We start from the raw sequence: 12,345 nt of genomic DNA, 5'->3' as shown, positions 1-12,345 counted from the left end.
ACCAGCCAGAAACACCGGATAAACGGCGGTGTGTGGTCGGCCGACACACAACGCTCCGTTTTGCAGCAGAATAGGCGCCGCCACGCCTTACTCACCCACCGCGGGGGTACCGGGCAAACAAGTCTCCTGCGAAGTCCTTTCAAGCCGGGAACAGAGGAAGAGCCGATCCGCTCGATTCCTAACCAAAACACCAGGCTACCGGAACAGAATTAAGCGCATGCGCGTTAGCGCCCAGGGCTCTGAAATACTCCTTACCGAATGGGATCATGGGAGTTGTGGTTTTAGGCAGGCGCTGAGTCCCGATTCCTCACAGTACATCCCTCTCCTCAGCGCCTCCTAGGCCCAGGCTTAGCCGGATATCTGGCATGGAACCGTCTCACAGCCCCAGGAACATGCACATTGCCACAAGGTTCCCATGAGTCATCCTCGGCCGAATAACCTTTCCAAGCCACCAAGTACCACAACACCCCTCGCCTCCACTTGGAATCCCGGATGCACTTCTACTCGTACTCCTCACCACCAGCCACAAGGACGGGAGGGACCGCTCTACGTACTGTGGACAAGGCAGGCTTCAGAAGGCTGACGTGAAAAACAGGATGGATTCTAAGACTGGCTGGTAATTTCAGTCTGAATGCCACAGCGTTCACTCTCTTGGTGATCACGTAAGGCCCAATGAAGCGAGGATGGAAGATGCTTTGCAACTTAAACCTTATGTTTTTTGTAGACAGCCAGACCCTGTCACCCACCTGGAAATCAGGTCCATCGCAACGATGGGTATCAGCCCACCGTTTGTACGTCTCCTTTGCCGCATTCAAATGCTTGGTAAGTTGTCTGTGGATGACATGTAACTTTCTCATCCTACTATATACTGAGGGTTGATCAGATACCCCATCCGGGATAGATACTGGAAGAATGTTTGCATCCTTCCCATAGGTTGCATAAAAAGGGGATACCCCTGTGGAACAATGCCAAGCATTATTATAAGCAAGTTCAGCCATCCAAAGTAGGGACACCCAAGAATCGTGAGCAAGGGAAGCAAAACATCGCAAGTATTTTTTGAGAGTCTGATTTAGTCTTTCGGTCTGCCCATCTGTTTGAGGGTGGAAACTCGTGGATAAAGAGGACTTAATATGCAACGCTGAACACCAATGTTTCCAGAAGCTTGCAATGAACTGGGGGCCCCTGTCTGATACGATAACCTCAGGTACCCCGTGTAACCTAATGACTTCAGTGAGAAGCAACTGGGCTGTTTGTCCTGCCGTGGGAAGGTTGACACAAGGAATGAAATGACCCAAATTAGTCAGACTGTCAACCACAACCAGAATCTCAGTTTTACCTTGATCAGGAGGCAACCCAGTTACGAAATCTAGACTGAGGGTTTGCCACGGTTTTCTGGGGGTAGGCATAACCATCAATTTACCTTTATTCTTTCCACAGACATTCTTAGAACGTGCACAGACCTCACACTGGGATACCCATGATACAATGTCTTTTCTCAAACACGGCCACCAGAAATGTCTCTGCACTAGATGCACTGTCTTAAGGATCCCCTGATGACCTGCCAACGGGGAAACATGACACCACTTGAAGGCTTCTTTTTGCAGGGCGACCAAAGGCAAATACAACTGTTTATTCACAAACGGCAACCCTTGCCTGAGACTTCTTGTGTTGTCCCCAGCTGCCCAGGAAACCCAAAGAGCTAGAGGTTTAGCGTTCCTGACCTTTTCTATGAAAGTTTCAGCACCAAGAACACAGATCACCTTGGAGGGATCCACAATGGATTTCTCAGTGGATGTCATGGAACAACTTCCTTCCTCCTGTCTGGACAGAGCATCCGCTTTTCTGTTTTCACTACCAGGACGGAAAGTTATAACAAAGTTGTACTCCGCGAAGAACAACATCCACCGCATCTGTCTCTGGGTAAGATGTCTAGCTGTTCTCATAAATTGAAGATTGCGGTGGTCAGAGTAAACTGTCACTGGATGTTCTGTTCCCCACAAATATTGGCGCCATTCTTGAAAGGCTCTTTTTACCGCCAACAATTCCTTTTCAGAAATTGTATAATTTCTTTCGGCAGGATTGAGCTTCTTAGAAAGATATGCCACTGGATGTAACTGGCCTGTTTCAGGATCTCTTTGCGATAAGATGGCGCCAACAGCCTCATCGGATGCATCTGCCTCGACTATAAAGGGGAGTGTGGTTTTTGGATGTGCCAAAACTGGAGCTGAGGTGAATGCTTTCTTCAAACGTACAAAAGATGCGTCTGCTTCTGGAGACCATTGAAACCCCACCCCTTTTCTTAGCAAGCGAGTTAAAGGTACTGCCGTCTGTGAGAACCCCACTATAAAGCGTCTGTAATAGTTCGCAAAACCCAGAAAGCTCTGCACCTCTTTCAAACTCTTAGGAGTGGGCCACTCCTGGACTGCTAGGACTTTCCGATCTGACATGCGTAAGCCTTCAGGATGTAGCATTACCCCCAAGAACTCAACAGAGGCAACCCCAAACTCACATTTGCTTAGCTTGCAAAACAGTTTGTGTTCTCTCAATCTTTGCAACACCATTATGGCATGATCAGTGTGTGTGCGTACTTCTTCAGAATAGATCAATATATCATCGATATATACTACCACACATACATCAATGAGTTCACGCAACACCTCATTCAAGAAAAACTGGAATGCCGCAGGGGCATTACATAGCCCAAAGGGCATCACCAGATACTCATAAAGACCGTAGTGGGTTTTAAATGCGGTCTTCCACTCATCACCCGCTCGTACCCTTACCAAGTGGTAAGCCCCTCTCAAATCAAGTCTGGTGTAAATGTTAGCGTTACGCACTTGGTCCAATAGCACGGAGATCAGTGGGAGTGGATACCTGTTCCTAATGGTTATCTTGTTAAGCCTTCGGTAATCCACACAAGCCCTCAGATCTCCGTTAGCCTTTGAGATGAAAAACAAAGAAGAAGCAGCAGGTGAACGGGATGGTCTAATAAACCCTATTTTGACATAGTGGTCTAAATATTCTTTCAGATACTGGGTTTCAGGAACTGATAATGCGTAGACCCTACAGGAAGGTACCACAGCCCCATCCACCAGGTCAATACGACAGTCGTATTCCCTGTGTGGAGGTAACTGTTCAGCCATAACCTCACTGAAAACGTCTTGATATTCCTGGTAACACTGAGGTATAACTACTTCTTTCTCAGCTGCTGTGGCTAAACAGTATGAATTAAGCAATGCTATAACCTGATTCTCTGTTTTTACAGTCATGTGTTTCTGACAGAGTGGGTCCAAAAACTGGAGTGTCTTCTCCCTCCAATGTACTAGGGGATTATGGTAACTCAGCCAGGGCATACCCAGGATCACCTCATACTGGGGTGCCTCTATGATGTTTAACCGTATCTCTTCTCTATGAGTACCTCCCTTTACCGGAATGGACAAAATGAGAATTTCTGTCTGTTCGGTTATAAGTCCAGACTTCAAGGGTTTACCATCCACCGCCCATACTTCCTCAGGATACTCCCTAGGGGTTGTTTGCAACTTCAACAAAGCCACCAACCCGCTATCTACGAAATTCCCAGTGGCACCAGAATCCACCATTACCATTACATCATGGACCAGATCTCGCTGTTCAATTGTCATAGGGAGCAGAATATGGGATTCATGATCTTTAATGTTAGGGGCCGAAAGGGAAGGAATCTTCCATTTATCGTCCTCCACTACCCCTGTAACAGTTTCTTCAGAACCAACTGAGGACACTGCCAACTTCTTGCCCTTGGACCAATTTCCTGTATTCTTGGGTTTAACGGGACATTCCCTGACATAGTGGCCTTTCTTCCCGCAATACATACAAAGGCCAAGGACTCTGCGGCTCTCCCTTTCTGCTCTAGACAAAGGTGCTCTTACTGCTCCTATTTCCATGGGTTCGCCGCCAACTTCAGTCGAGCTGCTACTTGCGTGGGAGGTGTTTTCAGATCTATAGTAACTACGCTCTCCCTTGCGTCTGTCTCCGCCCCTCTCTGTGAGTCTCCCATCTAATCGGAGGGATAGGTTAATCATATCTGTACATGTGAGAGGCTGGGGATCTATTTGGGCAATAACATCTTTAAGACCTTCTCGTAGCCCCTGATAGTAGAGCGACATCCGTTTCTCCTCTGGCCAAGCTGTCTCAGCCACCAATCGGTTGAAGGTGGTAAGATACGTTACCAAATCCTGTCTTCCTTGTTTTAACTCTATTAGTTCCCTATCAGCACTGAAGGTGGTGGCCCTTCTGTCGAATACTTTCTCAAATTCAGTGCGAAAAGCAGACCAGTCATTTAGTATGGGATCATCCTTACGAACCAAAGGGACAGCCCAACTGGCCGCATCACCGCTCAAATATGAGATAGCGAAGGCCACCCTAGAATGATTGGAAGGAAAAGATGACGGTCTGCACGAAAAGTGCATCATAATTTGCGTCAGAAACACCTGGGTCTTTGATGGATCCCCCGAATATCTCTCCGGGGTAGCCAACGGAATAGGAGGGGGTACTGTGACCTGAATCTGCGGAGTAGCAGAAGAAGCATCCAAAGGGTTTCTTTTTAACCTATCTACTCTCTCCCTGAGGGCTGTTGCCTCTGTCTTCGAAGCCAACAGCTCCTGTTGAACCACCACTAAAGCCTGAAGGACATCATCCAAAGTGGCCATGGCCCCCTAAACAACCGTATCGGGTGGAGCGCTATTCGTGGGCGCGTAATTCTGTCAAGAATCCGCTCCACAGGATCCGGTTGTTGCTATAAGGGGTCCACCTCCAACTGTTACCAACTCCCTTGTTTATTAGACAGGGAATTCGAACCAGTAGGCGAGGGAAAAAACCAGGGGAAGGGAAAGGGTCTGCTGGGAAGTAAGGCTCTGGAAGACACAAACATATAAACAATATTAAACAAGGCATGTGCAATAGCTACTCTCATAAATTCTCGCTAAATGATGGGTAATGTCTTTGTAAGCAACCACACACCTTCAACTTCAGAACCAGTAGCACCACAGTAGACCACCATGAAGGACATGAAGTGACAGAACACTTCAAAACATAAAGCATCAAGATCTCCGTCTTTGAACATACAGTAAACTGAAGTGAAAGGAATCCACCTCTTCCCCTGCAGAAAGCAAATAATAATGGAAGGTTCTCTGTAACTGCAGTTAATTGACACTGCCGACCTTCGTAATCCTTTGCCAGACAACAACCATGTGCCTTAAGCCAAACACACGGAGGAAGCGTAGAGTAAAACCCACAGAACCCCAATGTAGTGAAAGGCAATCCAAAAGTAAAGAAGAATCCCAGCTATGGTAACGCGTGGCAACCACACACTGCGTTCCGAGCTATTAACAAAAGAAGTCCGTCTCACAGAAGTATGTAGCCGACACCACTTTACTCTGTGAGCTTCTTGACCTCCACCAGGAGGTCAAAGTACGCTAGCGTGTGGCCCGTCGACCCACCGCGCTCCGCAACCCTACTAAACACTCAGGAGGTCGGATGTACCTCCACAGGAGCAAACCAGCCAGAAACACCGGATAAACGGTGGCGTGTGGTCGGCCGACACACAACGCTCCGTTTTGCAGCAGAATAGGCGCCGCCGCGCCTTACTCACCCACCGCGGGGGTACCGGGCAAACAAGTCTCCTGCGAAGTCTTTTCAAGCCGGGAACAGAGGAAGAGCCGATCCGCTCGATTCCTAACCAAAACACCAGGCTACCGGAACAGAATTACGCGCATGCGCGTTAGCGCCCAGGGCTCTGAAATACTCCTTACCGAATGGGATCATGGGAGTTGTGGTTTTAGGCAGGCGCTGAGTCCCGATTCCTCACACATACAATCAGGGGGAGGGCATTAAGGAGGTGACTACAAATATACAGGAAAAGGTAGAGGCACACCCACAAAAGGTGCCTCAACCACCAAACAGTGACTCTCCCACAAATTCCTCCCCCACGATAAAACATCATACATCGAAGGAAGGCTACAACAGTTCCATCAGTTGTGGCCAGAGGTGTCATCCGACCAATGGGTGTTAGATTTCATCAGTCCGGAATATTGCCTGTAGCTAAACCACTTCCTTCAAATATCCCACCATGAAAACACCTTAACTCCACAGCATCTACATCTGTCAAAAGTAGAAATAAACACTTTACTGGAAAAACAAGCCATAGAACCAGTCCCATTCAAACATCATGGCAAGGGAGTATACTCCCTATACTTCCTAATACCCAAAAAGAATGGGTCACTCCGTCCAATACTGGACATATGAACACTCAGTCAGTACATCATATCCGAACACTTGAGCATGGTAACACTACAGAATGTGATATCACTACTACAGAAAGGCGACTTCATCAGATCTGAAGGACAGATACTTTCAAATTCCAATCCATCCAGCATATAGCTGAAACCTCAGGTTTGTGGTAAATGAACGTCACTATGTTTTTAAAGTTCTACCATTCGAAGAAACAGCTCCATGTGTATTACCAAAATGTTTAACTATAGTAGCTGACAAACTGAGAAGGGAAAACATGCATGTCTTTCCTTATCTGGGTGATTGGCTGATTAGAAGTTCCAGCAAACTAAAATGTCGATAAGACATCAAGCCCAATAAACCACTTACCCCAATTGTCATTTACCATCAGTGCCACCAAATCTCATCTACAACCCCTCCATATACAACCTTATCTTGAGTCGTACTCAGTTTGATCACAGGAAAAGCTTACCCCAAATTCCCAGAGGGTTCTCCATCTCAAGAACCAACTGGCTCTGTTTTGACGGTTAGGTGACTAAGTGGCTGAAAAAGTGATGCGCCTTCTAGGTATGAGGTTTTCTTGCATAGCAATAGTTCCACATGCAAGACTACATACAAGACCCCTACAGAAGTGCTCAGCATCGCACTGATCCCTAGTGGAGGGCAACATATAGGATCTAGTATTGGTTTCACCCAAGGTTCATCCGGCATTACAAAGGTGGAACACACAAATATGAAGAGCCTTCAGGGACCCAATCACGCAGATGATTATCACAACGGATGCATAGCTCGTGGGTTGGGGGTGCTTATTTGGAGGGCATTGCGGTACAGGGACATAGGTCTCCACAACAGCAGCAAACATTCCACATCAATGTACTGGAACTGTTCACCTCTCAAATCGGTCCTACCAAACATAGAAGGGAAAATCTCCTTATAAGAACAGACAATGTGACAGCAATGTATTACATTCAGGAAAAAAGGAGGGACCCATTCACTGCTATCTCAGCTAGCACAAGTCGTATGGAACTGGGCCACCAAACACAAAGTCCACCTCCTAGCACAATATATACCAGGAGTGGCCAACTCTTTACTGTACCTACTAAGCTGAGTGCTAAAACAAGTCCATGAATGGGAAGTCCACAATAAAATCCTGCAAACATGCATCCAACGGTGTGGACACTGACAGTAGATCTCTTCGCCACCATCACTTTTGGGGCAGTATGAAGTCAGGGCAGAGCTGCATGGTGCCACAGAATTTTCCAGATCCATTCTGGTGCTTGGGGGATAATCTAAGGTGAGTAATCTGCAGGTAAAGAGTATCCCTCAGAAAGAGCATTACCAAAGGTAAGTATTACTCCAGCCAGTAGGATTGTGGAGTAGTGTGGCTCACTGGTTAGAGGTGGCAGACCCAGAAGCTGAGGTCGGCCCGGGACCAGGGTTCAATTCCTGACACGGCAGGATGCTGGGCCAATGTCTGCGGGCTCGATAAATCTCGCCTTCGGTGCCACTCTAACCATGGGTTCCACTCAGCAACTCTGGGCAATAGCTTACTTAATTTCCACAAACGGCCCCATCAACGCCGGGGATGCCTGGTTTCACCTTGGGGGTGCCCAATAGGGACCATCTCACAGGGAAAGCCAGGACGGGTTCCTCAGCGTTATACAGCACCAGGAAACCTACGGGTAGCAGTGCGCTTTACAAGCTCAAAAATTAATTAATTGTACCAACCCACAAGACCAGGTCAGATGAAGGAAATCTGCACTGACCATCTCGCATCTGGATCCGCTATCATCTGGCGTGAGTCCAAATTTATGTAATTTGACAGGAATGTAGAGCGCCCTGTGAATGAATGAACTTTTAATGAATAATTCTGAGTCTACTAATGGATGCGATCTGCGCTGTTTTCGTACAGCGATAACACCACTGCTCATCAGGGAGCACCACACTAAGTTCTCTATCCCACTGTTGCCGCGGCTGTCCATGATAACTTGGAGATTCTTACTTCTTCTAGTTTACAAGTCTGGTCCACCCACTTGTCTGTTTATTGGAAGAATGTAACCTAATCTCTAGTTCTATGAACAATAGTAAGCATTTAAAGTACTTAGCTGTAGTCTGAAACAATTCATTTTATTTGAGGTTAGTCCGACTCAAGTCTTAACTCCATGGCCTTGCTCTGGTCATGTAAGTGGAGTGAAGAGAAATGCTACATTCCTGCAAACATTTGGGGGCATACTAGAGGGGCTTTTGCATTCGGTAACAAAGGAAATTCTATTTTCCCTTTTACGCGAGAGCTGTTGAAAAACTTAAGTGGCATGTGTTTTGGGGGCTCTCAGAAATGGTACCGGGTGGGCTTTACTGGGCTGTCTATTTGATGCTCTCAATCATGAGGTTCCCTTGACTTTCAGAGTCCGATCTCTCACAGGAGGTGCTGCGTGAGGTTTCAGAAGTGTGAGGCCATTCCAGAGGTAGATGAGGGAGAGAAGACTCCGCTGATTTCGGGCTGCGAGAAAGCCTATGGCCACGAGTCCAAGTTTGAAGCTGCCTGTGAAGTTCAGTACTGGGTAAGGTGTTGATTTGTTTGGGGATCCATTTATTGCTTCAGATACCTTTATGACTTGAGTGTACCCACACAATACTGTCAACTATGATTGGAATAAATTGATACATTTTTTATTTTTGGACTTTGAAATTTGAATGGTATGTCATCCACTAGAAAGATTTGGCATTTATATTCCCCGCGTGTAGGTAGTGATATGTGATAGATACGTTGACAAAGAGCATAACCCTGTGAAACCTTCAGCTTACGTTTAGAAAATTTAAACATTGCCTTGTTGAATGCTCAATGCATTTTAAGCTTGTCTTTGAAGGTGCAAATATGTGACAAATGTAATTTCATCTGCAGTTGGACTGGAGAAAGAGTCTCTATTGGCTAGAAACGGTTAACCCTCCCATCATGGCATTGAATTCAGCGGGTGTCTAAAGCATTTCAGTACATGATTGGTTAGAGTACACGCTAATGACAGGTTTGAGTGTTTGGTGTAGATGTTCAGAACAAGAGTGGAACTTTTTGTAAGACAACCGTTTGAAAATGTCTATCTTGAGGAATATCATTCAGGTTCTGATCCTGCCCTTGAGGGGCATCTCTTGCTCACACTGTCAAACTATTTGAAAGCTGGTTGTCGGAGCTGTCCTTTGACAAGCAGGAGCTAAGAGTTTGAGGCATGTGGGCTGCTGAATTCCTATCTGTGCATAGATCGCCGCCTAGTGTTGGGTCCGGATGATTGCACATTGTTGTCCTGGAAGAGTCTTCGAAGTATCACGAGATAGGTGGCTCCTCCACTGGACTACAGTGCGCATGGGCATCCTCTCCATCCTCAGATTGTTTTTTTCCTCCATTGGGTTCGGATGTATATTTGTTAACTCAAGTTCTGAATCGATAAAAAACGTTATATTTGGCCAAAAGGCTTTTTAGTTATCGTCGGTATTGTCGTCAGAAGAGCCGCGTGGCTTTTCAGCACTAAAGGCCCGGTCGACGCCAGAGGCCTTATCGACGATCCATTATGGAACGGAGCCCGTTCAAGAGATGTCCCGTTTGCAACTCCAAGTATCCTCACATCGACGTCCACCCGGTGTGCAACAAGCGCCTGTCTCCTGATCACGATGAAGCCAGCTGTATGGCTTGTTCTCGGTTCCGCTCCATGAAGACGATTCGCCTTCGACGCGCAGCGCGGATGGAGGCCCAGCAGACGGCACCTGACCCGGTGAACATCTTCGATGCCGAGGAAGATGAGGGAGTCGAGCAGGAAGTTCAAGAGAACCTGTCTGATCCTGCATCGGAGATCGACTCCAGTTACGACGCAGATGTGGAAATGGTCGATAATGAAGACGCCGTCGACGAGGTAGGAGACGACGATGAGGCCTTTGGGGCAGTGGAAGATAGCTCGAGCGAGGAGCTAGGCCCAACCGTTGGTACGGGGGCGGAGACGAAAACACTCGATAAGGCTCAGGTCGAGAGTTCGCCACATGGCCTTACCCGAGATCAAACGCTTAGTTCTACAGCCTCGCCTCAAGGCCCGGCTACGGACATTTCCAACGAGCCATCAGTTGATCGATCGAAATCGAAACCAAAAGCATCGGTGTCTACAAAACCGAAAGTGCCAGAATCGAAACCGAAAGTACGTATTACTTTGGTCAGATCGAAGGCTTCTGAACCGTCGGCACCGACGAAACCGAAGAGTGTTATCGACCCGGGGAGGTCGCTAAAGGGTGTCGAGCCGAAGGCCGGGGCACTGAAGAAAATGGTCAAGGACATCGACCCGAAGAAGTCGGCGCCGAAGGCCGTAGACCCAAACAAGGGACTCGAAACTCAGAACGTTCTCGATCCTAAACGTCGACTCGACTAGGCTAAGGGCAGTAAAGACCTCGAGTCCACGACTAGCAGTGGCTCTAAAGACCCCGTCGAGTCAACACAGCCATCCGCCTTTTTTTCGAAGCAGGTGTCGGACTCGCTGCAACGCATTAAAGAGAAGGCTATTACTGTCGGACCGAAGGCCACTCCACCCCCGAAGCCAGTCAGTAAACCTCCGAAGTCGTCTGCACCGATTAAGTTCACACTGCTGCCGACAGGGGTACCTAAGGCGTTCGCCCCTAAGACGGGCGTCGAAGCGGCCAAAAATGTGTCCATGGGGCCAAAGCCTACAACTACGGAAGGGGCCACCAAGCATAGACAGCCTCTGCAGGAAGATCAGTCGAGGCAATTCATCGACGCTGAGACTGGTAGACTTTCCATTTTCAAGCGAAAGATCGCCCCAGAACAGCCTATGGCGTCATATTAAATTCCATTGAAGAAAAAGAGAGATTCTGCAATGTCACCTCTTCTTTTTGAACCTCTACAACCATATGGACAAGACCCTGCTCCTATTTCACCCACACAGTCAGATGTGGATGTAGGGGATGGTGACAATGAGGATTACAGTTATCCTGTAGACACTGATCCAGAAGATCACACTGAACCCTGGACCCTGGACAGACGCTGCTGACCCAGGGGATCCACAAACTGCCCCGGACAGTCATGTCTATGCTATTAAAACCTCACCTACCGAAGACACGGCTGCATTTAATGCACTTATTGAGAGGGCAGCAAAAAATCATGATGTCCAGCTCCATGCTGACCCTATTGAAGAGGACTTTTTGTTTGACACCTTCTCAACCTCAGAGAGAACTGTCAAGACTCTACCCATGCTAAAAGGTGTCCTGAAACACGCTGGAGACATCTTTAAGGAGACCACAAGGGCAAGGGTAGTAAACCCCAGAAGTAAAAAAAAAAATACAAACCAGCACCTGTGGACCCTACTTATATCAAGGGACAGTTGCCGTTGGACTCTCTGGTTGTTTCCAATGCTCGTAAAAGAGCGAACTCGCAAATAACGGGAGATGCTCCTCCCCCTCACATGGAATCTTAAGTGCTAGAAGCATCAGGGAAAAGGGTGGCAGCTCAAGCGGCCAATGTCTGGCGAATCTCCAACACACAGGCACTCTTAGCCAGATATGACAGGGCTCATTATGATACACTCAAGACCCTGTTACAACACTTGCCAGATGAGTATAAGGAGACAGCAGAGATGCTAATACAAGAAGGGAAACTTATATCAAATGCATCTTTTAAGTGTGTGCTCGACGCAGCAGACACTGCAGCCAGGGCGATTAATACAAGTGTTATGTTACGAAGACACGCCTGGTTGAGAATCTCCGGCTTCAAGCCTGAGATACAAACCACCATACTCAATCAGCCGGTTAACCCTGATTTCTTATTTGGCCCAGAAGTGGACACCACCTTAGAAAAAAAATTAAGAAGGACACAGGCACTGCAAAGTCTATGGGGGCTCTACAGTCGCAGCAGTTCAGGGGTGGTTCTTTTTGTCGCTCCAACAATAGAGGAGCTTCCAGAGGCCAGGTGTCCCAGCAGGCACAATACAGTAAAGGAGGCACGCAGACCACCTACAACAAGAACAATAGGGGTGGCTATCGTGGAAACAGAACCAAGGGCAGAGGTCGTGGAAACAACAACTCCCGATCCTCCAC

The 12,345-nt window shown here is 47.6% G+C and overlaps 1 protein-coding gene across 2 annotated transcripts in view; it reads left to right on the top strand.

The window, feature by feature from the left end:
* LOC147751019 (uncharacterized) overlaps positions 1–12,345 on the top strand; it is a 355,587-nt gene that overhangs the window by 224,568 nt on the left and 118,674 nt on the right. For both annotated transcript variants that reach the window (XM_086918906.1, XM_086918905.1), the window contains exon 7: positions 8,670–8,825. In XM_086918906.1, the coding sequence (XP_086775032.1) occupies positions 8,670–8,825 (156 nt within the window). The remainder of the gene's footprint in view (positions 1–8,669; positions 8,826–12,345) is intronic.

The sequence above is a fragment of the Lissotriton vulgaris genome, chromosome 1_1 (assembly GCF_964263255.1).
Source record: "Lissotriton vulgaris chromosome 1_1, aLisVul1.2, whole genome shotgun sequence".
Taxonomy (NCBI): Eukaryota; Metazoa; Chordata; class Amphibia; order Caudata; family Salamandridae; genus Lissotriton; species Lissotriton vulgaris.
The sequence above is the reverse complement of the archived record's forward strand: the minus strand, read 5'-3'. Positions and strand labels throughout refer to the sequence as shown.